Source organism: Macrotis lagotis, chromosome X (assembly GCF_037893015.1).
Source record: "Macrotis lagotis isolate mMagLag1 chromosome X, bilby.v1.9.chrom.fasta, whole genome shotgun sequence".
Lineage (NCBI taxonomy): Eukaryota > Metazoa > Chordata > Mammalia > Peramelemorphia > Peramelidae > Macrotis > Macrotis lagotis.
Genome location: NC_133666.1, coordinates 678,597,256 through 678,622,906, shown reverse-complemented (window position 1 = coordinate 678,622,906; position 25,651 = coordinate 678,597,256). Strand labels below are relative to the sequence as shown.

Genomic DNA, 25,651 nt, shown 5'->3' with positions numbered 1-25,651 from the left:
TTAAGTGACTTACCTAAGATCACACAGCTAGGTCATCATTAAGTGTAGTAGGTCAAATTTGAACTCAGGTCCTCCTGACTCCAGAGTCAGTGCTCTGTCCACTATATCACCTAGCTGCACCCCCAACCCTGTAGGTCTTAGTTGTTAAGAGAGAAAGGAAGAAGGGATCTCTGCCTCCATTAGACCACATGGGGAGTATTGGGTTTATGTTGGGGAAGGTTCATGTTTTCTCATATTTGAGAGAATCCTGAGAAGGGTCCAGAAATCAGAAGGTAAAGGCCCTGGTGAACCCATGAGGATAAGACAAAGGAATAGAGGGTATTTAACCTTGGAGAAGTATCTACAGTACTGTCACATTGCCTTCTCCTCTGGAGTAAGCAAAGGGGGAAAAAAGTACAAGGAATAGGAAACTGAGCTGGGCAGAGCATAAACTTTAGCATGTTTTATCTCTCCCAGCCACATGAATTTTTCCAGTTTCTCTTTGATTTCATTGTCCCTCTCTGGGTTTCCTGTAATCTCCATCAGAGAGATGATGTTATCAAAAGAGCACTGGATTAGAATCTAAACCTAGATATGGCTTCAAATCAGGAAGACCTGAGTTCAAATTCTGTCTCATAAAGTGTATGAACCTAGACAAATCACTTAACCTTTGTTTCAATCTCCTCATCTGTAAAATGGAGAAAATAACAATATTGAGTTGATGAGAGCCAAGTGAGGTAACACTTACAAATCACCTTGAAATGCTACGTATGATTATTACTATTTATATGATCTTGGCCATGTCCCTTCACCTCTATGGGACTCAGTTACCTCCCCAAGAAAATAAGATTAGACAGAATAGTCACTTAGGTTTCTTCCAGTTCTCCATGGTTGAGGTAAGGATTGAATGAGACAATATTTGGAAAGTGCTTTGGAAACCTAGAGCATTCTGCAAATATTAACTTCATTGTTCTTGTTGTTACCATTGAGGCTGTTGTTATAATGACGATTATCATGAAGATTGGACTAGATGAGCCAGATAAAAGGTGCCTTTCACTCTCAATTAATGATCCTATAAGTTGATTCAAGCCACCTTTCCCCCCTCCCTTGGTGCAGGGCTTACAGGAGTATGAGGAGTGGAAATGGGGCAAGAACCCCACAATCGTGGAGGCCTTGGAAGAGTTCCCATCTGTGCAGATGCCATCCACTCTCCTGCTGACCCAACTGTCCCTGCTGCAGCCCCGCTACTACTCCATCAGTTCCTCCCCGGATATGTATCCCGATGAGGTGCACCTGACCGTGGCAGTTGTGTCCTACCGCACCGGAGGTAGGCCAGGGTAGACACCCTACCCCGTGTTCAACCTCCCTCAAAAGGTAGTGAAGGCAGAGGTCAACATCCTGCCCCACAGAGCCCCAAACCAAATCTTTCCATAAGGCCCTTCCATATCCACAGCCTAAAAAGACCCCAAAGTTAGAAAGGGTGTAGAGGAGAAGCAATGAGAGCAACAATCTGGTGAAAAGAACCCTGGGCTTGAGCTCAGACAACTTAGGTCCAAATCCTCTAACAATACTTATGTGACCTTGGGCAGGCCACTTAATTTCTTACTCAGTAAAACGAGAGGCAGCCAGGTGGTCCAACAGATAGAGCATAAGACTTAGAGTCAGAGATCTAAATTTGAATCCTACTTCAGACCTTGATTAGTTGTATGACTCTGCCTCAGTTTCCATTTCTGTAAAATGAGGATAATAATAGCATCATTTCCCCAGGGTAGTTATGATGATTGAATGAGACAATATTTGAAAAATGTTTTGTAGGGGCACTAGGTGGTGCAGTGGATAGAGCACCGGCCCTGGAGTCAGGAGTACCTGGGTTCAAATCCGGTCTCTAACACTTAATAATGACCTAGCTGTGTGGCCTTGGGCAAGACACTTAATCCCATTGCCTTGCAAAAAAAAACTTAAAAAAAAGAAAGAAAAATATTTTGTAAACCTTAGAGCATTCTGCAAATACTAGCTTTATTATTGTTGTTGTTACTACTGTTGTGAGGATGATGATGAAGGTTGGATTAGATGAACTCTATGTCCTCCTCTAGGCCTAAACCTATGATCCTAAGACCCCTCTCCAACAGCTGAATCACTGGGTGACAGTATTATGAAGCCACTCAAACTTAGCTCTCGCTCCCTTCAACTATCCCCTTGGCCATTTCTGCTGGCTCTAATTGGATTATAGATTGAGAGGTGAGACCTCAGAGATCATCATGTCCAGTCCCTTATTTTATAGAGGAGGACATTATGCCCTAGAAAGATGAAGGGAGTTGCTCAGGGTCACACAGCTAGTAGGTATCTGAGGTAGGACTTGAATCCTACTCTGTCTTACTCTTAGATTCTGTCTCCAAACAAGAGTTTTTTACCTCTTGTAGCATCATGGAACCTTTGGGTAGTCTATTTAAATGTGTACTATAAAATACATAAGGTTACAAAGGAAATCAATTCTATTGAAATATAGTTATTAAAATATTTTTAAAGACAAGTTCAGGAACCCCCCATTTAAGAACTTCCTGCCTTGAACTAATTGAAGGCAGATCTAGGCTACTCCTTCAGGTTTGGATCTCATGGAAAGGGGCTTGTCAGCAGCAATCGGGCAGCCAGATGATCTCTTCCTTGTGTTTCTTTGCCAGATGGGGAAGGACCCATCCACCATGGGGTCTGCTCTTCCTGGCTAAACCGAATACAGCCAGAGGAAGTGGTACCCTGTTTTGTCCGAGGGTAAGTGACAATTGGAATGGTGGTTGGGAGATGGCAGACAGAAGTACCAGTACTTTTCCTCTGATTCATAGAGTAGAATATGCAGGCACAGAAATCCTTCTCATAAATATCAGACTACAGTCAACTTCCCTGTCCCCAGGAAAAGACCCATTCAGAAAAGCAGAGCAGTCAAGTCAGGATGGCTGAGCTATTTCATACATTTAAACAACAGACTAACTCTCTCCCTCCCCCAAACTCCTGGATATCTCCCAACCTCATCCCTGCTTCTTGCTATGATATGATATGATGGAGCTAAGCTTTCAAATGTATAATGTACTGAAATGAAAGAAGGAAGGAAACAAGTATGCATTAAGCTTCTACTGTGTTCCAAGCAACCTTGAAACCTTCAGTCTTTTCTGGAGTGGCCTCCCAACCCAGTTTTTTGAAAAAAATTTGCTTTCTATCACCTATGATGACCTCTTCTGTGGCATGAAAAGTCCCCTGTCAGAATGGGTGGAGGAGAAAAATTTGTTCCAATGACCATGAAAGTGACTGAAGCAAGCGCTGTGGAGAGTGCTTGGAGCTTGGTCAGATATCAAAGATGCCAAGTCATCCACTGACTATACCAATCAGCCTGACTTTTTTCCTGTCATTAGAATTTGATGACTCTGGAAGAGAGACTGAGGCTGACGATTTTGTACAGCTCTACCTTACTTAAAACCAATTCACGTTCAAGATATCACTGTGATGTCATTGGTCCTCTTTGAAAACAAAGGATGAACAACAAGTAGGGTTAAGGTATCCAAGTACCTGGATTCAAATCTTGCTTTTTTGAAGTGTGACTTAGTGACTCAATCACTTCATATGCTTAGGACTCAATTTCCTCATTTGTAAAAAAAACTGGGAATGGGGTGCTGTACTCAATAGATCTTTTGTATGGAACAATTTACTAAGCTCTGAAGGAACTGAAAAGTGTTAAGAAAAAATGACCCTTAGAACTTTTAGATTGATTGGTGGATAAAACATTAATACAATGAGATTAAATTATAAAATCTCCATGAGGTCATTAAAAAGGAATGGAATGCAATGCTATGAAATGATGGAGCAAATCATTTCAAATGCATAACATGTGGGGAAAGGTCATTCACAGCCTGTAACATTTATCACAACAAACATTTATCAAGTGTTTATTATGTTTCAAATCTTATGAAAGGGATTAAATCTTAAAAAAGTAAAACCAAGTTGACTAAGGAGAACTTTCTGGAAAAAAAGGGTTGTGTGAATTTGCCAGATGAGTAGAGTTTTCCATCCTCACATCTCCTAGGGAACGTGTTTGTCAAGCTCCAGGTTGTATAAGGAGATCGCAGATTTACAGATGAAAGATACTTGGAGGCTATTGAGTCCAACATATTACAAATGAAGAAACTGAAACCCAGAGACACCGAGCTTTAACATGGGTCATTTTTGTCAATGATGTCAGAGGCAGGATTGAAACTCAGCTTTTCCTAACCACAAGTACAACAGCAAAAGGATTAGACTCAGACCATTGAAGTCTTCTTTAAAACTCCTGAATACAGTCAGAACCAGATTAAAATATGATTGGGGAATGCTTAAAAACAAATACACATACATTAAATAAATAATTGAAAATATGATATAACATGATGTTAATTTGTGGATTTCTAAGTCATATAGGAGTTATTTCTATTTGAGTTTTCACCATCAGCTTCTGTAATATCTACTGCCCATAGAGTGTTTCTAAGTCAGAATTCAATATTTGTAAGACTACTTAGCAATGTGCCTAGCAAATAGGTGCTCTATAAATGCTAGCTATTTTCATTATTATTTAGTGAGTTGACTGTTCTCTTTCTTTTTTTCCAGAGCTCCCAGCTTCCACTTGCCCCAGGATCCCCAGGTACCTTGTATCCTGGTTGGCCCAGGCACCGGAATAGCACCTTTCCGGAGCTTCTGGCAGCAAAGGCTATTTGATATCCAGCACAAAGGTGAGTTGGGGTCTGCCTTTCTAACTTTTACCTCCTGCACATAGGGGAGCAAACACTGGATAGCTTTCAAGTTTAAGGAAAGAATCAGCCTCTGTACAACCTAGCAGGATTACTAAGCCTAGGAGGGAAAGACTGGCCATACCAGAGGTGACGTGAGTCACCATCTCTATGGTTGAATCATAAAATTTTGGACAGAGAGGTACCTCAAAGATCCTCTGTTACAAATGCAAGTAAGTAAACGGGATCAGCAAGGGAAAGTAATTCCCCCAGATTACACAAGTGGTAAGTAGAAAAACTGAGAATTAAATCCTACATCCAGTAATCCCAATCCTGAAGAAAGGCCCCTTGGTCAAAAAATATCTCCATTTAAAAAAAAATTCATTTAGACCAAATTGGATTTATACCAGGGATACAAGGATGGTTTGACATTAGGAAAATTGTTGGCATAAATAATATAAACAGTAAAACTTCTATGGTTATTTCAGTGGATGTAAGGAAAGTTTTCAACGAATACTGTACACATTTATGCTAAAACTTATAAAAATATAAAATATATATAATATATATAATATAAAAATATAAAATATATTAAAAAAAAGCTTCAGAAGAGAAGGACCCTCCTTTGATATAATCAAAAGCATATTTCTAAAGCAAAGAGCTAGCATTATTTGCAAGGGAAGAATACTGGATGTATTCCTGATAACTAAGGGGGTAAATCATGGGTGTTCCTTTTCCTCAGTATAATTTGATATGGTACTTGAAATGTTAACTACAAAAACATTTGTATTTTGTCCAATAAGACAAAAGGGAAATTAAAAGTATAAACACTGACAAAGATGAGCCAAAATTATTCCTATTTGCATGTGACATGATGGTTTACTTGGAAAACACCAGAGTGTCAATGAATAAACAGAGATGTTTAATAGCTTCGATAAAAGAGCGGGATAAATTTGTAACAGTCATTAATGTTTTTCTCTGCATTAGAGAAAAAAGGCAAAAGAAAACAATAGAAATAATTGTTCTCAAAATAACTACTCAGGGCAGCTAGGTGGTGCAATGGATAGAGCACTGGCCCTGGAGTCAGGAGTACCTGAGTTCAAATCGGACCTCAGACACTTAATAATTACTTAGCTGGTGTGGCCTTGGTCAAGTCACTTAACCCCATTGCCTTGCAAAAAAAATAATAAAAATTAAAACAAACTACTCAATACATAAAGTATTTGAGAATTAATCTACCAAAACACATTTGGAACATATAAATATACCTATAAAACAGAATATCCATGGAAAAAAGGAAGATTTAAATATTTGAATATATATATATATATATACATATATATATATGTATATATATATATATATTCATTGTTCGTGGTTGGGCTATATTAATGTAATAAACAATGATCATAGGAACACCATTTCAGAAACCAGCTGGTTTAACCCTACCATTTTACAGATGAGATAATTGAAGCTGAAAAAACAAAGTGATTTGCCCAAGATCACACAGGGAGCATCACAGTTGAAATATGCACTTGGTTCTTTGTCTCTAGGACCAGTATGCTAATGAGACTACCAAAGAAAACTTATGGATTAAGTGCTAAACCAATCAAACTGCCAAGAAATCATTTTAACAAACTAAATGAAATAGTGACAGAATTCATCTTAATGAATAAAAGGAGTAGAATCTCAAAGAAATTAATGAAGGAAAAGAAAAATAAGGAGAACTAGAATTAGGGAGGAGGGAAGAAAGAAAAGAAGCCTGGCTGGCTTCCAGATCATCTCTCTGTAGATCCACTGCACTAGGGTGCTTCTCAAATAAATAAATAAATATTAACCATTATTGTAAGAATGTTTATAACTATTAATACTGCAGTGACTATTATTTTGGGGTAGTCTTCTAGTGTTGTCAGTGACTTGAGTTTCCCTGACCCCAGGTATGTCTCCATGTCCCATGGTCCTGGTGTTTGGATGTCGGCAATCCAAGATTGACCACATCTACAAGGAGGAAACCCTACAGGCCAAGAACAAAGGTGTCTTCAGAGAGCTGTACACGGCCTATTCCCGTGAGCCAGACAAACCAAAGGTACTCAATCCCCCTGCTCCTCTCATACCCTGGGCACATGCTTGGAGAGCCATTCTTTCTCAGGCCTCTCTCCAAACTCTAGTTAAGCACTCCAGTGTATGTTGAGAGCCAGTGTCTACAAGGAATTGAGGACTTGTCACAGGATACAAGATCCAGATTTGCTCTATTTGATTGCAGATAGAAGAACTAGGAAGAGTGGGCAAGAGTTATAGGGATGAGGATTCATCAAGCATTCATTAGCGATTTGCTGGGTTCCAGACCCTGTGAGCTCAGGATTAGAGACAGAGACTAAAATGAAACTGGCCCTGTCCTCAACAACTTTAAATTATAATGGAGGGGATAGAGATAATATGGAGACAAATAAAAAGATATAAATTCACCCTAAAGAATCCTTAGTAAATTTGGAGGAGATAAGGATGGAATGGACAAGATGGTACACAGGTTCCCTTCCAATTCTAAGTCTGAGATTCTTGGAAGCATAGGAAGAAGGAAGATTTCCCCAGTTTTAACAGGAATAGAGACCATTTAAGTTCTTTGGGGGTTTTTGTTTCATGGGTAGCCATATAATAATGAGAAGGAATGGGTGACTTAACTAGGAGAAGGAACCCTTTGAAAATGAGTCAAAACTTGGCCTGGGAGAGGAGTTGAGAAAATGAATTTGAAGGTCAAATTAGATAATATAAACAAAGTGTTTTACAAACCTGAAAATACTATAAAAATGTTAGATATTGGGGTGGCTAGGTGGCACAGTGAATAGAGCACCGGCCCTGAAGTCAGGAGGATCTGAGTTCAAATCTGGCCTCAGACACTTAATTACCTAGCTGTGTGACCTTGGGCAAGCTACTTAACCCCATTGCCTTGCAAAAACAAACCTAAAAAAAAGGAATGTTAGATATTAGCCTTGCTATTATAAAGTATTATCATTAATAATAATAATATTTATCTATCTTCATTCTCCTGCAAAGGTAGGGTATTGTGGGTATAAATGTCACATATACTATCAGACACAAGTTGATTGGTTTTACCAAATTTCATTTTTTCTCTTTCTTTGATAATTTTCATTACAAGGGATGGGCTGCCAGTTTTAAAACAAGTTGTTTGTTTTTAAAGAAAGGAAATAGGGTGTCCAAGATTTAGGACTGGTCGGGCCATTGCTATTGACACTCTCTCTTCCCCACAGAAATATGTACAGGATGCCTTACAGGAACAGCTGGCAGAGACTGTGTACAGAGCCCTGAAGGAGAAAAGAGGCCACATTTATGTTTGTGGGGATGTCACGATGGCAGCTGATGTCCTGAAAGCCATCCAGCGCATCATGATCCAGCAGGGGAGGCTCTCAGCAGAGGAGGCTGGGGTGTTCATTAGCAAACTGAGGGTGAGTGGTAATGGGGTATTCTGGAATCTTCACAGTTGGAGAATTTCCTAGGCCAAGTAGATAATTAAGAACTGAAAGGGATTTAGAGGCTACCAAATTCAACCTCATCCACTTTATACATGGAGAAACTGAGTTACATGACATGTCTAAAGTCAGTTCATAAGTAGCAGAGTCAGGATTCAAATCTAGGTCTTCTAACTCCAAAACCAGTCCTCTTTTCACTACATTAAGCTGTCTTCCTCCTAATTCAACCCTCTTATTTAACAAAGAAAAACTTTGCAGCACAGAAGGGGAACTGACTTGCCTGAAGTCTCATGGCAAGTTAGGAACCAATGTCTATCACTGATTCATGTTTTTAGAAACCACCAAGTTTTAAACATTTCCCAACAGCAACTGAGCTCCTGTATGAATCTAAAAATTTCTTCCTGGATTCAAAGCCATTGTTTCTATTTTTTAGGATGATAACCGCTACCATGAAGATATATTCGGGGTCACCCTGCGCACGTACGAAGTGACCAACCGCCTTAGATCTGAGTCCATTGCCTTCATTGAGGAGAGCAAAAAGGACACTGATGAGTAAGTCAACTCTATTTCTATGGAAATCTCAGGGACCAAAGGCACACGCAACTTCAGCTAAAACAGGAACTAGGGTAGAGCAAATGGGACTTTCACCAAGGACACCAAAATTTAGAGGGTTCTAGGACCAAATTTATTTATTCAGCTGGCACAAATAACCATATTACCTATTTTACATAATAATTAAAATAGTATACTACAACATGGCCTGCTACATCCACACAATAGCTACATCACAAGGGAGTTCATTCTTGATCTGGTCTCACCATAAACTTAACAATCTTCCCATCATCAGCCTCCTAATGTCCTAGATTCTCCATTCAAAGAACTTTGTATCAGAATATCTCTCTTCCTCCCTGAACTGAAATTCTCTTTTTTTAAAAAAAATTGATTTGAGGATATCTTTTGTGGTGCTCATCTCAGGAAATGAAACTATTGATACTTTGGACTTAGAGACAGAATGTTCCTCCTATCTACTGAGACTCCTCCTAATAGCACATCTATTAAGATGACTTCTCTTTGAATCGTGGCTCTCCATTTAGCTGAATAGCAGGGATTCCCAACCAGCAGATAGCTTTACCACTTCCCACTGCATTTTTGCTTTCAATCCATCAGCTTCCCCAACCAGAATATAATGTTCATACAGACTATTTGTGCTCTGCTTGTGGTAGAGCCTTCTGTGTTTGTATTGGCCTGACTAGCCAGGCAGTTACACTGTACATTGATCCAACTTAGTAAAGTCATTTTGGTTTTCTTTAAGTACAAAAAATACAATTTTTCTTTAGAGGTGAGGGAGATAGATGGTATCTGTAGTTATATTAGTATAAGAAACTTCTAGAAAGAAACTTAGGTGGTACAATGGATAGAGCACCAGTCAAAGGCTCTGAGTTCAAATTTGACCTCAGACACATACTAGCTGTGTGTGACCCTGGACAAGTCATTTGACACCCCCCCAAAAAATTAAATAATACTTGAGGCACTAAGGGATTAAGTGACTTGCCCAGGGTCAAACAGCCAGTATATATCCGAATCAGGACATGAATCCAGGTCTTCTTGTCTCCAAGGCCAACTCTTTATCTATTATATTGCTCTGTCTCTCATTTAGTCTTCTCATGATTACAAATAACAATTCTGTCACACATACTGCTCCAGATACCTAGAGGTCATAGCTCATATATTCAGAGTTGAAAGGGACTTCTGAGCTCATCTGTTATGATAGTCACTTGTCCAAGGTCACACTGGTAGTAAATGGCAGGAACAGAATTTGAACCCCTAACTTCTCACTTCAGATTCAGTGCTCTTTCCAATAGCCAACAGCATGATGCTGAAGATAGTGTCCTGGACTTGGGAGTCAGGAAGACCTGGTTTCAAAACCCACCTGAGAAAAAATCTGTGTGGCCCTGAGTAAGTCAAATCATCTCTCTGGGTCTCACACCCTCATTCATAAAATAAAGGGGTTGGACTCAATGACTTCCATGGTCTTTTCCATCTTTAAACCTATCATCTCATAGGAAATGCCTTAGAGAAGGACAAAATGAGGATAACCTCTCACCTCCCTAATGGCTTATAGAAAGGTTGACTTTATTGTCATCCCAACATCATGTCTTCCCATAATTTCAGGTCTACCATTTGCCATTCCACACAACCCAGACTCCCTCCAACTTGTGATGACCACATGGCCTCTACTTCCCAAGACTTTTAAATTGTCTTTTAACTGAAATAAGACTCTTCTTTAAACCCACCACTAAACTCTTTTTTGGATGCATGTGTCATTGCAAAATGGTGGTGACTCTGCAATCTCAAGCGGGTCCTAGTTGGCAAGGTTTTCATATCATAGCATTAGAAGCCTATTGTCTAAGGACCAGATCAGCTAGGTTGAAAGATGTGCCTTAGCAGGCTGTCTGTAAAGAAATGAAGTTTTTGATCATAGCAGACCACTGGCTAGGCTGGAGGGAAATAGCACTCTGTTTATTAGCAGAGGAGGTACCTAGCCTTCAAAGAAAATTGTGGATCTTCAATGCACTGAAACATCTTTTTTTAAATGTTTGACATACCTTGTTTCTAAAACTCGAGCTCTTCACATTTTCCCCCCAAAATAAGAAATCAGCTTGGGTAAATCTAAATGAATTGTGATCTGAAATCTGGGAAGGAATTCCTCATAAATTAGACTACAGGGCTAATGCCTGGTTGGAATAAGATGATAATGTACCAGTCATGAACCAAACATGTTGGGTTTTGTTTTGGGGTTCCCTCCTAGTTTCATTTAAAATCACAAAGGGCCTTATATGACACATAGCCTTTTGTACCAACTTTCTCCATTCTATCATACTTCCCTGACTATAGTTTTTGTAACACAATGTTTTTTCCTAGATTCATTATTGTTGCTAGTTCCCCTCACCCACCTCCATTGAAATTTCTGTGTGTGTGTATACATATATATGTATGTATGTATGTGTATATATATATGTATATGTATATTGCCTTATCTATGGCTTTGCTGTTTTGCCCAGCAAGCAGTAAGCTTCTTGAGGGCAACAATGGTTTTATTCTTTCTATTCCCTGTCATTTGGCACGTAATAGGTACTTTTAAAATATGACTGGAAAGGAGGGGGGGAAGGAAGAAGGGAAGGAAAAGAAAGTGGGAAGGAAGGAAAGAAGGAAGGAGGAAAGAGGAAAGGAAAAGGAAGGAAGAGAAAGAAAGAAAGAAAGAAAGAAAGAAAGAAAGAAAGAAAGAAAGAAAGAAAGAAAGAAAGAAAGAAAGAAAGAAAGAAAGAAAAGAGGGTGGAAGGGAGGGAGGGAGGAGGGAATTTGGGTGATTGTGGAAATGTTTTCTATAGTTGTCTCTGGCCTGCTGAAAGGTCTTTGTGCTAACCCCACTCTCCCCTCCCTTCTTCCCTGACAGAGTGTTCAGCTCCTAACCAGATCCTTTCTGCCCCATTCGGACGGATGCCAGGCTGGGCTGCCTGCCCCCAGGCCTTCTCCAGGCAGAAGGAGCTAGTTTTTGGAAAGATGGACTCTGCTGACTCTTTCCTATGGGACTCTCATGATATTCGAGCTCCCTCTTGTCCTGTTGTTGCGTCGTGGTTTTTTTTGTTTGTTTGTTTGTTTGTTTGTTTTTTCTTCTTTTCGGACTTCTAGTCCTGTGGGGCTTCCCTTAGCCCCCATTTGTTTCCTCTTTGAACTTTTCTGCTGCAATGCAATGGCTTCTTCTCTGCAGTGGCTCTTATGAAATGATATTTCTTCACAACCCCTTTCTCTCTTTCTCTCTCTCTCTCTCTCTCTCTATTCCAAGGCCATACCACAGATGCATGAAATCACCAGATCACTCCTGTTTGGCATTTTCATGTTGGTTTTCTGGGGTTTCTTTGGAAAGGCAGCAGGGACTTGGGAGGAGAGACATGCTGTGGGTCTCTTCCTAAGGACAGTCCCCAGCATCTGAAGTCACCTGCCAACCTTTTTTAAGTTACTGTCATTTTTCGGTGTGCGTGTGCACGCACAAGTGTGTGTATGTGTATGTATGAGGGGCATGGGTCCTCTTCTGTTCTCCTCTTGCCTGTGCAAGCCTGTTGCCTGCAGACCTTTGGTGCAGAGAAACTGTTTTCCCTTGGTATATGTTGACTCTCTGTGTTCCCACTTAACAAGGCTGGCCTCATCTTGCATGAACCATTGGGAGCCTCTGGATTGTACAGCTTTGGCAGTCAAGTGGTCAGGGTGGCTATAATGACTGGGAATGATTTGTCTCCCTCAAGGGATTGAAATTCATGAGTGGATAAGCCACCCATCTCATGAATTCCATATATCATGCACTTGCTCTCTCTGCTGTGTCTCCTGACACATCATCCACTTATGTCTGTCAAACCTTTTTCCATCTGCCGTTTTGCTCCTGGTCCTGGTCCTGCCACTATTTGGAATTGAGCAAGTCCCTTCATTTTCCTGAGCCTCAATTTCTTTCTCTGTGAATGGATGGGAATTTATAAAGAAAACATTCTTTGCCCCATCCCCTCCCCTCCAAAAAAAAATGTTGTATAAAAGTAGAATAGATTTCCTCAGCATTAGAGTCCTTCACGCAGTTTGGGTGGCCAAACAGACAATCACTAAGCATTTATAAGCACCTACTGTGTGCTTATAATCCATTTATAAGGAGGTACATAGAAAGGAAAACCAAATCCCTGCTGTAATTTGGTACAAACAAGAAAAAGAAATAGTAAATGTAAAGTCATTCATCAGAGTCAAGTTATCAGGGCACTGGGTTAAGTACTGGGGAATAAGTGAAAGGCAAAGAAAAAAAAATTAGCAAACTAACCAAAAGAAACCCACAGTGCGATAGGAATACATTCCAAAGGAATGGGTTGGCCAAGACAACTTCAAAGTCTCTTACAAGTCAAGAGTGCACAACTAAAAGAGTGCTTTAAAGGGGAGATATAAAAGGTCTCTAAGCTGACTTCTGGCTCTAAAAGTCTATGATCCTCCTGAAGTTCACCAAAAGCCCTAGTCTGAAAATCAGGAACCTTATTGACCTTGTTATGTAGTGTTGAGGAAGTCATCTTACCTCCATATGCCTCAGATTTTCTCAGTTATTTTTTTTCTTGAGACAAAGAATACTTTGTTTCCTCATTATGGAAAGAACATAAAGTTGTCTTTCGAGAGGTACATTATGTCAATTCATATCTCTGTTGGTGGGCTTCTGATTCCTGTGGTGGACTTACCTTCTCCCCTGAGATATGAAACCTGAAAGAACAGTTATAAGAGGGGCAGAAAAAAGACAGCAGTAGATTGTGGTAGTCCAAAAAGTACAGGAGATGCTAAGTGACATTAAGAGAAGTGCAGATCACAAGAGCATTTCTAGAGGAAGATGACCAGAACAGTGAAAGGATTCCAGATCATGCTAACTAAGCTCCATATGGGACCTGAGGAGGTTTAGAATCTCGAAAAAAAGATTCAGAACAGTGTGCATAACTGCTGAGTGGAACAAGATTCAACTTGGAATTGTGAACAACAGTGGGAAGCAGCAAAGAGGGAGATTTGGAGAATGGGACATATCCAAAGGTAGAATGCCTTGAAGAGACTGGGTACCTCTTCACTGAAAGTCTTCAAGCCAAGACCAAAGGACCTGTTGATAGGGTTATTGTTGAGAAGATTCAGGGATGGGTTGAACCGGATGGTCACTGAGGTGTTTTTCACATCTGAAATTCTGTCATCTTGTGCAGAGAAAGAGATCCAAGGATAGATGTGTTCCCTTCAACAGTTTGACTGTTTAGAGCAAGGCTTCTTAACCTTTCTTGTAAGATTTCTGTTGAAACCTATGGACCCCTTCTCAAAATCCTATTCTTAAATTCATAAAATAACAGACATGAGATTAAATGCAGGAAATCAAGTATATTGAAATATAGTTATCACAATGGGTTTTTTTTTAAAGTTCAAGGACTCTAGGGTAAGACCATTAAAAAGATGAATAATTATTGGATGTTTGTGACAGAATTACCTTTTCTTGAAACAGATTTTAAAAATCCTTTCTTTCTTAAAATTTTTGTTTTTCCTGCCTAGTGGAAAACAAATGCCCTCCCATCCACAGTAGTTCTGATCTCTCCCTGGCCAGGTCCCTTGGTGTAATTGCCCTCCCAAGGAGGAACCAGTTAAGTTTCTGCCCATTTTAGGCATCAATCAATGTGAGGCAGCATCTGAAAAAAAATCTATTACCTCCCAAATGATGAAGTTTCAGAGGACCTGCCCCTACCCTACAGGATAAGAGAGGGGCCTTAGTTTCCTATCCATACCTTTGTCCTTGGTTTTATTATTTTGGACAAGCAACATTTCTTATATAGAGCAAATCTCCAAGAAGCAACCTCATGGAAACTGGGAATGCAGAGGGACCTTCCAGTGAGCAAGGCCACCCAGGATGGGTGGTTGTTCTTTTTCCCTAAAACCTCTAGGGAAGTAGGGGACATGGCACATGGTTCATGCTACTGCTCTGTCCCCCAGTTGTCAGCAAAGCCTTCCTCATACCCATTCACAAATCTCAAAGCAGCAGAGAGAGGTCTGGATTTAGGACTAGGAAGACCTACATACTGCTTCAAACGTATCCTGTTTCAGCCTTAGTAAATCCCTAAACTGTTTTCAGATCCTATTTCTTTACTTTGACATGTTAGGGCTGTTCTGAAGATCAAATGAGAAAATATCTTTAAAATGTTTTGCAGCTATAACATGCCATATAAATATTAACAATAATTATTAGTTCTCCTCTTTTTCTTTAAGCCAGTTTTCTCTTATTCAATCAAAAGAATGATTCAGCATCCTCCTTATAAAAATTCCTTCAATGGATTGGAGATGGTCATTAAGTCATTCCTTCACTTTCTTCAATTAAAATAATTGGCTCTTCTCATGGTTCCTCCCATAGTCTTTTTTTAGGCCTTCTGCTTCTTTTGAGTCACATCTCCTAAGACATCACTAGCTCCCCAGGGGATGAAGTTGTTGCTGCTACTGTCTGACACAAATTGTCCTCTCTGACACAAACTGTCCTTTCTGATTTCTACCCCCAACTACACTTCATGTTTTCATGAATAACCCCCATTTTGGGTAAATATCATTAGTAAGAATAATTGTAGATGCAGCTACCCATTCTAAACTGAATCTCAGAAGAAGAGTCCAATGAAGAAACCTCAATGTTTTTATCTAAAAGCCAGATCCTTCTTTGTGTCATAGGGTATAGGATTATGGATTTCCAACTGGAAAGGGTTAGCGGTGATCTAGTCCAAGACCCTACATTTCTCAGAGAGGCAAGCAGCTGACCCCAAGCAGAATGAGAATGTGTTAGACTGAAGAGTTGCCCCTTAGATTACAGGATCATATTTCTAGAGCAAACAGTGATGTTAGAAGTCCAGTTCATTTTACAGATGAGGAAACTGAGGTAGGAGACATTTAAGTGATTTATCCAAGTTTATACAGGGTGTATCAGAGGTGGGATATGAACCCACATCATCTGACTCCAATTCCAATGCTCTTTCCATTGGCCCATGATTCCCTGGATGATCCCCCATGAAGAAAAGAGACCCAGATTCTTTTATCTTCTTCATCTCATGAGAGACCATCTGACAATAGTCACAAATATTGATGTGTTAAGATCTGCATTATTAAAGGATGTCTTCAAAGAGAAAAAGTGGTGCAGAAAGAACACTTTATTCACTATAAGTGAGTAAATGCTGCCCCTTTGTGGTGGTTCTTGGGAAACTTCTCAAGCTTGTTCAAAACTTGAACAGGATTAATTCCATCCAAAAATGATAGAAATTGACTTTATATTTTTAAAATCTGGTTACCTGGAATCTGAGAATGATCCCTTGAGGGTGGTATTTCTTCCTCATTTATTTAATTTCTTCCTCTTCAATTTAATTAATTTAATTTAATTTGATTTTAAAAAATCAAATTTATTAACCCTAAATATCCCACTGATATTGAGAGTGAGGTAGAGGACCAGATCCTTCTTCTTCCATCCCCAACCCCTGCCCCAAAAGAGTAAAGACAACAAAAACTGAGTAATCTCAGTTTCTCTCTGAGTTATGAAAATGATCCTTGAAAAAAGTTGATGATGCTTAAATGCAGACCAAGTCTTAGCAGGTTAATGACCTCATTCCAAATAACGGAGACAGCAAAGAAATAGAGAAATTCTTCTCTGAAGGTGGTTGAACTTGCTCCAATCTCACTGACCTCAAAACCACATCAATTAGATGCTTGTATACTCAATATTATTTTCTCCCTCCCTCCTCCTTCTTCTCTCCTTTTTGACCTCTAACAACCAGAGTCCTAGCATACATAGATTTTTAAAACCCCTTCTTAAAATCTTCCCTAAAAGATTTTGGCCAATAATACCCAAGAAGTTGCAGAGTGGGATGGCAGAAGATAAGTTCTCCCATCCAAACTATGAAACAAAAGCTTCCTGAGCAAAATTAACATTCATCCTGGCTCTCTGAGACAATGTGAACTTTCCAAACCATTCCTTGCCCACTTAGCTGTACTCTCTCCAGTCTGACTGCAAACCTGTCCATTGAGCTCAGATAAAAACCCAAGTTTGGAGCTTCTATATCAGTTCAGCTCAAAACCCCATCTCCACATTCATCCATACCCCTCCATCCTGTCTGACATTTCTTTTTACCCTTTTGGCATTGGAATCCTTGCATCATTCTGAACCCACTCCTTTCATCAGAGGGCCTGAGCTTCCCTGACCCTCTCCACCCTACAGTTAATTAAGTGAAAGGGATTACTGACCTAAGATTCCTGAACTGCAAGTCCACACCTCTTGTTATCCCCTGCCTTTGGCAGACTCCTCTCATTTCCAAACTTCCTCTTTGTTTTGAGAATGCAAAAGACCAAATAGCCATCACACCCCAATGAAGACCAGAAAGCCAAAGGGTCCCCTCTAGCAACACAGGAGATCAAGGAGGGTCCTCAAAGACTCAAGAATAAGGACATGGGTATAAGAAGAGACAATAAATCCAGTCTCTCTAGCCTTCTTTCTCCAAGGCCCTTCAAGGCACTGCAGCTTGTCTCTGGTGATAAATGGTTGGGATGAGAAAAGCATTGATTACAATGTCATCTGACCCCAAAATATTTCTGTTCCCACAGTCCAAAAGGATGAAAGGAAATTGTGTGTATTTCTTGATTTGGAGGAAATAGACAATCTGGTCTTTTTTCCAAAGGCCAAAAATTGAGAACAAGGGAAGAGAAAACATATGTTTCAATTTAACCTCAACCACACCTTTAAATATGCCCATTTGCATCTTCCTAACAGAACCCAACTTATCAACCAGAATGCCTTTGTACCCAGAGCTTACCTGGACCTTCTGCCTGTCACAACCAGTTTGCTTTAGCTCAAAATTGAACATTAGACAGTAGGGGTCTTAGAGTCAGTTCTCCATGGGGCCTTCTCACTGAGCTTCTCATGGATGTTTCTTGAAACTTAACCGTGGCCGTAGCATTCCCTAAGCAAAAGTTGAATTTAGGGTTAGAGTCAGGAGGCTTTTAGGCATTAAGAGTTGAGTCAGTTCTACCCAACCAAGAAAGAGATATCTCCCGAATTACAGAGTTTCAAAAGAAAGATTGTTTGAAAGCCAGATGGAGCTGAAAGATTCTGGACTGAAATTCCAGGCCAGATTTCTTGGGTTCCTATCCCTTCTGATGCACCAGCCCCTCCCATCTTATGTGCTCTGCCACCATCATGTTCTTTCCGTTGTGATCACCTAAACCACACGACAAGCTGAGGATGGACTCGGTGACTCAGGGGCAACTGTCTGGTCGGCTTTGGTCTCGGAGGCCAGGTGTAAATCTTTTCCTTCCAGGGGGTGGGGGAACCAGGAGGGAGTGAGTTGGAGCAGGAGCGGATGCTGCATTGAACCCTGGATTTTCCCCCTACCTCTGAGCTCTTGATGCTGCTAAGTTTGTGCCGTGCATACATACAACCTGCTCCAGCACCTCTCTCCAGGACTGACTCCTGCTCAGTCTGCGAGGCTCTCCAGGCTGTGTTCTCCGCATGCACCTATTCTTCTGGATAGTTCCAATCTTCTGGTTTTATGGAATTTAAAAAAAAAACTACTTATGCCTGTTTGCATTATGGTTAAAAATTAAAAAGTGGACCCAACATCACAGACTGTGGTCTTTTTTTTAATTATTATTATTTTTGGCAAGGCAGTGGGGTTTAGTGACTTGCCCATGGTCACATAGCTAGGAAGTATTAAGTGTCTGAGATCAAATTTGAACTAAGGTCCTCCTGACTCTAGGGTTGGTGATTCTCAGACTGGTCTTTTGGATGAATTTCTCCAAGTTCCTGAACTCTGCACCCTTCCACCAAACATAATTATGTGTTTGTTCATCTGTAAAATGGAATTATGCCTATACCACCTACCTTATATCTGTAAAATGGAGTTACTAAGGTATATACACCTCCCTGTACTATTTACCTACCTTCCCCCCTTATTGGGGGTAAAGAGTTTTCTAAATCTTAAAGCACTAGAGAAATGGAAGTTGTTCTTATTATTAACTTTAGTTGAAGTAAGGCGGCAGTGAGAGCTAGAGCACTGAGATTAAAGATAGGGACACTTAGACTCGATGATGATGATGATGATGATGATGATGATGATGATGATGACGATGATGTTTGTCCTTTATTCTCAAATAAGGCCACAACATCAGGGGAGGTGATGCCATGACAAGCACATGAATTGTATTTGAGTGAGGGGGATGCTGTGCTAAATCAACCAGTCTCACTTTCATTTCCAGAGTCATCTGAGTCCAATGGCCAGATATGAATCAGGACAATTGGAGATGGCCTTGGATAAGAGGCAATTAGGATTAAATGACTTGCCCAAAGTCACACAGCTAACAAGTGGCAAGTGTCTGAGGCAGGATTTGAACTCCCATTCTCCTGATTCCAAGGCCAGTATTCTATATACTGGTGCCACCTAGCTGCCCACTTAGACTCAAACTCTACTTTTGACACATACAGGTCCTGGACCCCTGGAAACTCACTTAACCAACCTATGCCTCAGGCAACTCTCGAGGACCAATCTTCTAAGTCATACATGGATTGGGCTCTACATTAGGTCACACTAGGAGTTTCCCCATACTGACAAAACACTGTTGAAGGAACAAATTAAAAAGCATTTAATCCTTACTGTACTTAAGCACTATGCTAAACACTGAGAATACAAGAAAGAAAAATGAGATGGGTCCTGCCTTCTAGGAGCTAGCATTCTAATAGAGGGAAATAACACACAGAGGAGGGGTGCATTTTCAAGGCAAATGGTAAGTCCTGGAAGTGCACAGGAAAATTCCTTCACAAATTCCCTTTTTTTTTACAATTTTTTTTTTTAGGTTTTTGCACGGCAAATGGGGTTAAGTGGCTTGCCCAAGGTCACACAGCTAAGGTAATTATTAAGTGTCTGAGGCTGGATTTGAACTCAGGTGCTCCTGACTCCAGGGCTGGTGCTCTATCCACTGCACCACCTAGCCACCACTACTTTTCTTTAACCTATGATTTTACTGATCTAAAAAATTTTCCAGTGAAGAAACTCCCTCTACCACTGGAGATTAGCACCAGGTCTGCAACTTAAAAATCTTGAGTTCCCTAAGATATCAAGAAGTTAAGTGACTTACCCAGGGTCAAACAATCAGGAGAGGACATGATTTAACCAAAGTAACACAGGTAGTAAAGGTCAAAGACCTAATTTGAACTCAGAGCTTAAAGTGTCAAGGGGGGGAATTAAAGACAAGAGCATTAAAAACCATTATATCTGCCTCTTTCCACCTGAGGCCAGTACATTAAGAAATGAGAATGACCTGAGTTACTGGGCTATACAAAGTTTGCACTTTCTTGTTATAATTTTTTACAACAGCTTTAAATTTATGATCTAAGAACAGTTCTTCCAAGTCTCAAGAAATATATATATCAGTGGCTTCTTGATTACTCTGAGTTTGCAGATTAGACTTTTCTTTTTCCCTGACAAGGATGATATGCTGTCAATATATTGATAGCAGTGTCTTTGATCTCTCTAGCCCTCAGTTTCCTCATCTGTAAAATGAAGGGGTGGGGTTCAATGGCCTTTCATGTCCCTTTATGACATAAAATGATCCAATGATTATAGCCAAAAATACAAATTAGGTCTTGCTCCAAAGTGAGGGAATTTCATCACCTCCCTATGTTTATCACATTGGTATTTTAATCCAAGGCAAATGCTCTCTTGAGAGAATTTAGCTTTCTCTTTCTCCCAAAGGAGATTGCCAGAGAAGGCTAAAGACAATTCTTGAGATTTAAATTCCCCTTTTCCCTAAAAAAGGGAAGAAAACTAAAGGAAGATGATTTCTGTGAAATTAAAGAAAGGTTTTTATTAAGCAAGGAAGAAAAACATTTTTGTATAGGTATTATCTACCTATACTTAATAGGATACAGGTAATGGATGGAAAAAGTTTATATATGTTTTAAATTAAAGATGGTAAAGAATTTGGGAATGGATGAGAAAAGTTTAAATATATTTTAAAGTAAAGAAGGAAAAGAATTTTGGGGGGAAAGATGGGCTTAGAAAAGTCTAAAGGCCCTATCTCTCATTGGGAAGGAGAGTGCGGAATTCCAGGTAGCAAGGCTATGCCCTTTGATACCCAAATCAGAAAGCATCCTTGGTGATAAGCAGTTCATAGTTCAAGACTTGATAAGGAGATATCTCCTGAAACAGAATAATTCCAAGAACTCCTTAACCATAGTTGGGGATCTTCTGGAGATAAGGGTCTCCAAAAAGATCACAAAAGAGGAAATACTCATTTTCTCACAACCTGCATTAAAAAAAATCTTTGAAGATAGGAATGTCTCTTGAAAGTTCATAAACCACCATATGGCTCAGGGTCTACTTCAAAACTGTTTTGAGCTTAATTGCTTCAGAATTGCTGATTTTTTTTTTACACATTCAACTAGGTTTACTCTTGGTCACTGCAAAGGCTTGTGGGTATGTCAAACAATCACACCTCTTAGTCAATAGGGGTAGTTCTTATATAGCTCATCTTGGTAATCTGGAGCTCAAGGAAGTCAAAGTAATTAGTATATTCATTTACAGATGCACTCATTCAGTACCACTGAAAGCATATTAGAGAAATTGGGGTCAGATTCTATGTCCATCTCTTCCTTATATAGTGTGGCCTTGGGCAAGCCACTTAACTTCTCTTCATTTTCTCCCATCCCCTGGTCCCAATCTGAATTTTAATGAAAACAATCAATACAACAAAGTGGAGGTCTTTAAGCAGGGCAAAAGTTGCAGCCTAGAATCACAAGATGGGTCTGGGGACATGTTTGGTATAGGGTACTAAGGTGGAAAAAGTGTCTAGGCTAAAGGTAGGGAGGACTTAGGCATTTCACAGATTCATCAGAGAAGTTGTTCTACATAATAAGCAAAAGTCCACAAAGAAATCTTGGAAAATTGAAATGTAGAGTTTGGGAAGAGTTGTAAGTTGAAGTGGCCCCATTTGGTCAGTCCCAGACAATTCACTGACCAAAGACATAAAAACAATTCAGATTTAGTCAGTTCTCAGTCAACTGTGTCTGTCACCCATCATCCTTTTGGATGCCTCCAACTTAAGATCTGTCATCCTATGATTTTACTAGCTATGTGACCTTAGATAAGTCATTTAAACTCTGTGCCTCAATTTCCTCATCTGTAGCAGGAAGAGGTTGTCAGGTGTGACTTCTGAAGTCCCTTCCAACTCTCAACCTATCATACCAGGAAACTATGCTGATGGCATGTGACAATCTTAAAGTTTGGTGTGTTTATAAAAAACAAACTGAATTAAACTAATGTGTATTAAGCTCCAGAGTATGGTCTTAAAAATGAACAAATAAGCAGGGTTAACATACATAATTTCTTAGTTCTCTTGGCTTACATTTATGCATTCATGGGGCCTAGTTAGGAACGCAATCCAAAATGCGATTTTGCACAAACCATTCTTATAGAATTGCAGTAATTGGAAGGTGGGATCTGATAAAGGAGCTTCTTCCTTGTCCATCAAGAAAGTGGCCCTCAACTCAGGATGTGCTTCATAATCACCTTCACTAGGGGCATAGAGGCACCAGGAGGAAATTCAATAGGTTAGGAGGAGTGTCCCCTCCTAACCCAGGAGTTTTGTGCCTCATCAGTTATGCTAAAGACGACCACATCCCCTTCCAGGATGTCAGTGCCATCCTGTGAAAATCAATAAATAGGGAGATTCATATTTGTTATTAGAGGTAGAATTTGAACTCAAATCTTCCTGACTCCAAGTCCAGCACCATCCACTACCCTGACACCAAGGACACTTGGTCAATCACGAAGCATTTATGATTCCAGGTAATGGGTCAAGTAGACACATATGCCTCCAAAAGTTTCCCTACCAAATTTATCTTGGTTAGAGTAGAATCTATGGTAGGAAAATGGGAAAATCTTAATGAATAGATCATAACTTTAGAGCTGGAAGGTACTTGACAAGCCACCAGGTCCATCTCCTTGATTTTGCAACTATTAAGCCAGACATGATATTAGACACATGCTAGAGGACATAAAGAAAGGCAAAAACAGCACCTTCACACCCTCAAAGAGCTCACATCCTAATGGAGAAGTCAACATTCAAAAAGCATTGTACATACAAAAGAGGAGGCATGAGGGAAAGGGGAAGAAGGGCCTCTTAGTCAAAAGTATGATTTGAGCTGAGATTTGAAGGAATCACTTAATCACCAAGTAATTAGATCATCTAACTATTTAGAACAACCACTATCCTGGTCCTGGGGCTATAAGAACAGAAGTGAAACTAGGCTCAAGTAAGAAAAGGAGATGACACCTAGAAGGGATGAGCGATAAGAGAAGGGAAAGTCACAATAGAGTCTCAGAAAGTCAATCCCCCACCCTTGAATGTCTTGCTGATTTATTAGTATTCCCACAATGAAAGCCAGAGGTGGAAGAAGGGAGAGGAAGGCATGCCAAGTCCCAAGTTTCATCATTAAAGTGATCAGATGAAAATTTATTTTTCAACCATGGACAGCAATTCTGGGAGCTGACTCTGTATCCATGGGAATACAGAAATAGTCAAAAGCTCAGATCTTTGAAATAGCAAGTCCTCCCCGTGTCCTGGAATTCTTGCAGTTTATAAGTCCTTGTGTTGTTATTGTTGATGTTGAGATATGTCCAACTTTTTGAGACCCCATTTGGAATCTGGCAGAGATGCTGGAGTGGTTTGCCATTTCCTTCTCCAGGTTTTTGGTTTTTTTTACTAATAAGGGAAATTGAGGAAACAAGGTAAAGTGATTTGCCCAGGGTCTCACAGCTAGTAAATGTCTGAGACTGGATTTGAACCCATGAAGATAATTCTTCCTGATTCCAAACCCTGTTCTCTAAACTATACACCCAAGGGAACCTCTGAAACTATGAAGCATAGTTTTGTTTTCTTTTTTGTATAATTGACTTCCTGTTCATGTTAAATAGGGACACTGTTAATATAGGGGCATGCTAAATAGATCTCACACTGAATCTAACATCATAGACTCCTAGTTAGAGATCTGGAAGGGACCTCAGAGGTCATCTTGCCCAAACTTCTCATTTTAAAGATGAGAAAACTGATGTTCAGAGAAGCTAAATGACTTGCCCAAGGTCACACAGGTACTATATGTCAGAGATGGGATTTGAATCTGGGTTCATCACTCTTTCCATAGGACCATGATGTTTTATTTGATTGTGGTTTGTTTGTGGTTTGCTTTTCTTTTTAATTTCACCCTTAGCAAAAGGGCTCCCCATGTATATAACACTAAAGTAATTATTACAACAAGGAATTTATTCAAAAATAGCAATTAACAGCTTAACCTAACTGGAATCAAATTAAATAACCATCTTTCATTTCACTTAAGTAAACTAGACAAGTTAATAAGGTATTGTGAGTAATTAGAAAAGGAATATTTTAAAACCCAGAGCCCTGGTCAGACCATAGAGTGTGTTCACTTCTGGGGTGCTCTTTTTGGCAGGACATAGATAAAGAGGCTGGAAAGAGACAGAAGTGAATAACAAGAAGGGTGAAGGGTTTCAGAGACTTTGCCTTAAGAAGCTCTACTGAAAGAAGTAGGCACCTTTAAATCTGAAGAAGAAAAGTTTTAGCTAGTGTAACATTTAAAAAATTCAAGAAACAATTTCTGGACAATTGATCATAATATATATATTATATATTAAGAATTATTAATAAAAGGATGGTCATTTGGCCTTCTCTCTTAGACCAAGAATGACTCAAGGTGGGCTCACAGTTTACATACCTTTAGAAGAATGGGTGTGTGCCCAAGGGTGGCAATCAATTCTGATTGATTAACAAGTAATGAGAGAATCAATATAAGGAGAGGTGGACCTATTCTAATGAGAGAGAGAGAGAGAAAGAGAGAGAGACCTGATTTTAATCATGTCATTTACTTCCATATTTAATTTAATTTAATCAATTAATTTTCTGAGTAGAGCCTGGGCTTCCCCACCTAAGTGGAGTCTGAATAAGATTGTTAAGAAACTTAATCCAACCTCATTATCAGCAACATCCTTCAGAGACTAAACAACCTACAACCTCTGAAACATCCTGATCCTAATTCAAATAATTGATTATTAATATGAAGAACAATAATCATTTCTCTCAGAAGGGAAAGGTTAACTGAATTCAAATATTTGAATGGAAAAGGGATTGGCCATGATCTGCTTGGCCTCACAGGGCAGAACCAACCAGGTAGTGGTTGCAAAGAGGCTAATTTAGACTGGAGGTTGAGATATTTCGGGACCATATCCATTCTTCCTGATCCTCTCTTGTCACTGAACCCAAAGGACTCCAGAGGAGAAAGTGATGCTGGTGATTTTGCACAGCCCTCCCTCACTTAAATCCAATTCATTAGCCTATCATGGAATCACCTTCCTGATGTCCTAGTCCTTTTTCAGAATGAAGGACAAACAGCAAGATATTTCTAAAAATGAGAACTGTTCAAAGGTCTTTTGTTGGGATGTTATAGAGAAGAATTTTGTTCAATGTGATCCTCTCGTATCTTATATTGGCTTATAACAATAGGATTGCTCTCTCCTCATCCGAGGTATCTCTTATCTTGAGGTTTGTTGATCAGGTAAATGAATTTATTGGTGCTATCATTGAGTTTTCAAGGCAGTTTTGACATAGGTCAAGTCAACATTTGGGATGTAGGAGACAGGCTTTACATAGCAAAACTGGAATTTTTTCCACATGAAATTTATAACTATTAGTTAAAGGTTGAGAGTCTAATCTTTGATCAGAACTATATAGATCAGGGCGGCTAGGTGGCGTAGTGGATAAAGCACTAACCTTGGAGTCAGGAGTACCTGGGTTCAAATCTGATCTCAGACACTT

The 25,651-nt window shown here is 39.7% G+C and overlaps 1 protein-coding gene and 1 long non-coding RNA gene across 7 annotated transcripts in view; one reads left to right on the top strand and one right to left on the bottom strand.

The window, feature by feature from the left end:
• Positions 1-18,381, top strand: part of NOS1 (nitric oxide synthase 1) — a 244,590-nt gene extending 226,209 nt beyond the window's left edge. For 5 of the 6 annotated variants that reach the window (XM_074205930.1, XM_074205925.1, XM_074205928.1 and 2 more), the window contains 8 exons: positions 1,096-1,306; positions 2,658-2,745; positions 4,606-4,727; positions 6,662-6,810; positions 7,991-8,185; positions 8,643-8,761; positions 10,072-10,165; positions 11,664-18,381. In XM_074205930.1, coding sequence (XP_074062031.1) covers positions 1,096-1,306; positions 2,658-2,745; positions 4,606-4,727; positions 6,662-6,810; positions 7,991-8,185; positions 8,643-8,761; positions 10,072-10,165 — 978 coding nt within the window. In that variant the 3' untranslated portion in view covers positions 11,664-18,381. The remainder of the gene's footprint in view (positions 1-1,095; positions 1,307-2,657; positions 2,746-4,605; positions 4,728-6,661; positions 6,811-7,990; positions 8,186-8,642; positions 8,762-10,071; positions 10,166-11,663) is intronic. The other variant, XM_074205929.1, reaches the window with a different exon arrangement.
• The window catches only part of LOC141501700 (uncharacterized), a 241,135-nt gene that overhangs the window by 208,631 nt on the left and 6,853 nt on the right, over positions 1-25,651 (bottom strand). The window lies entirely within an intron of this gene.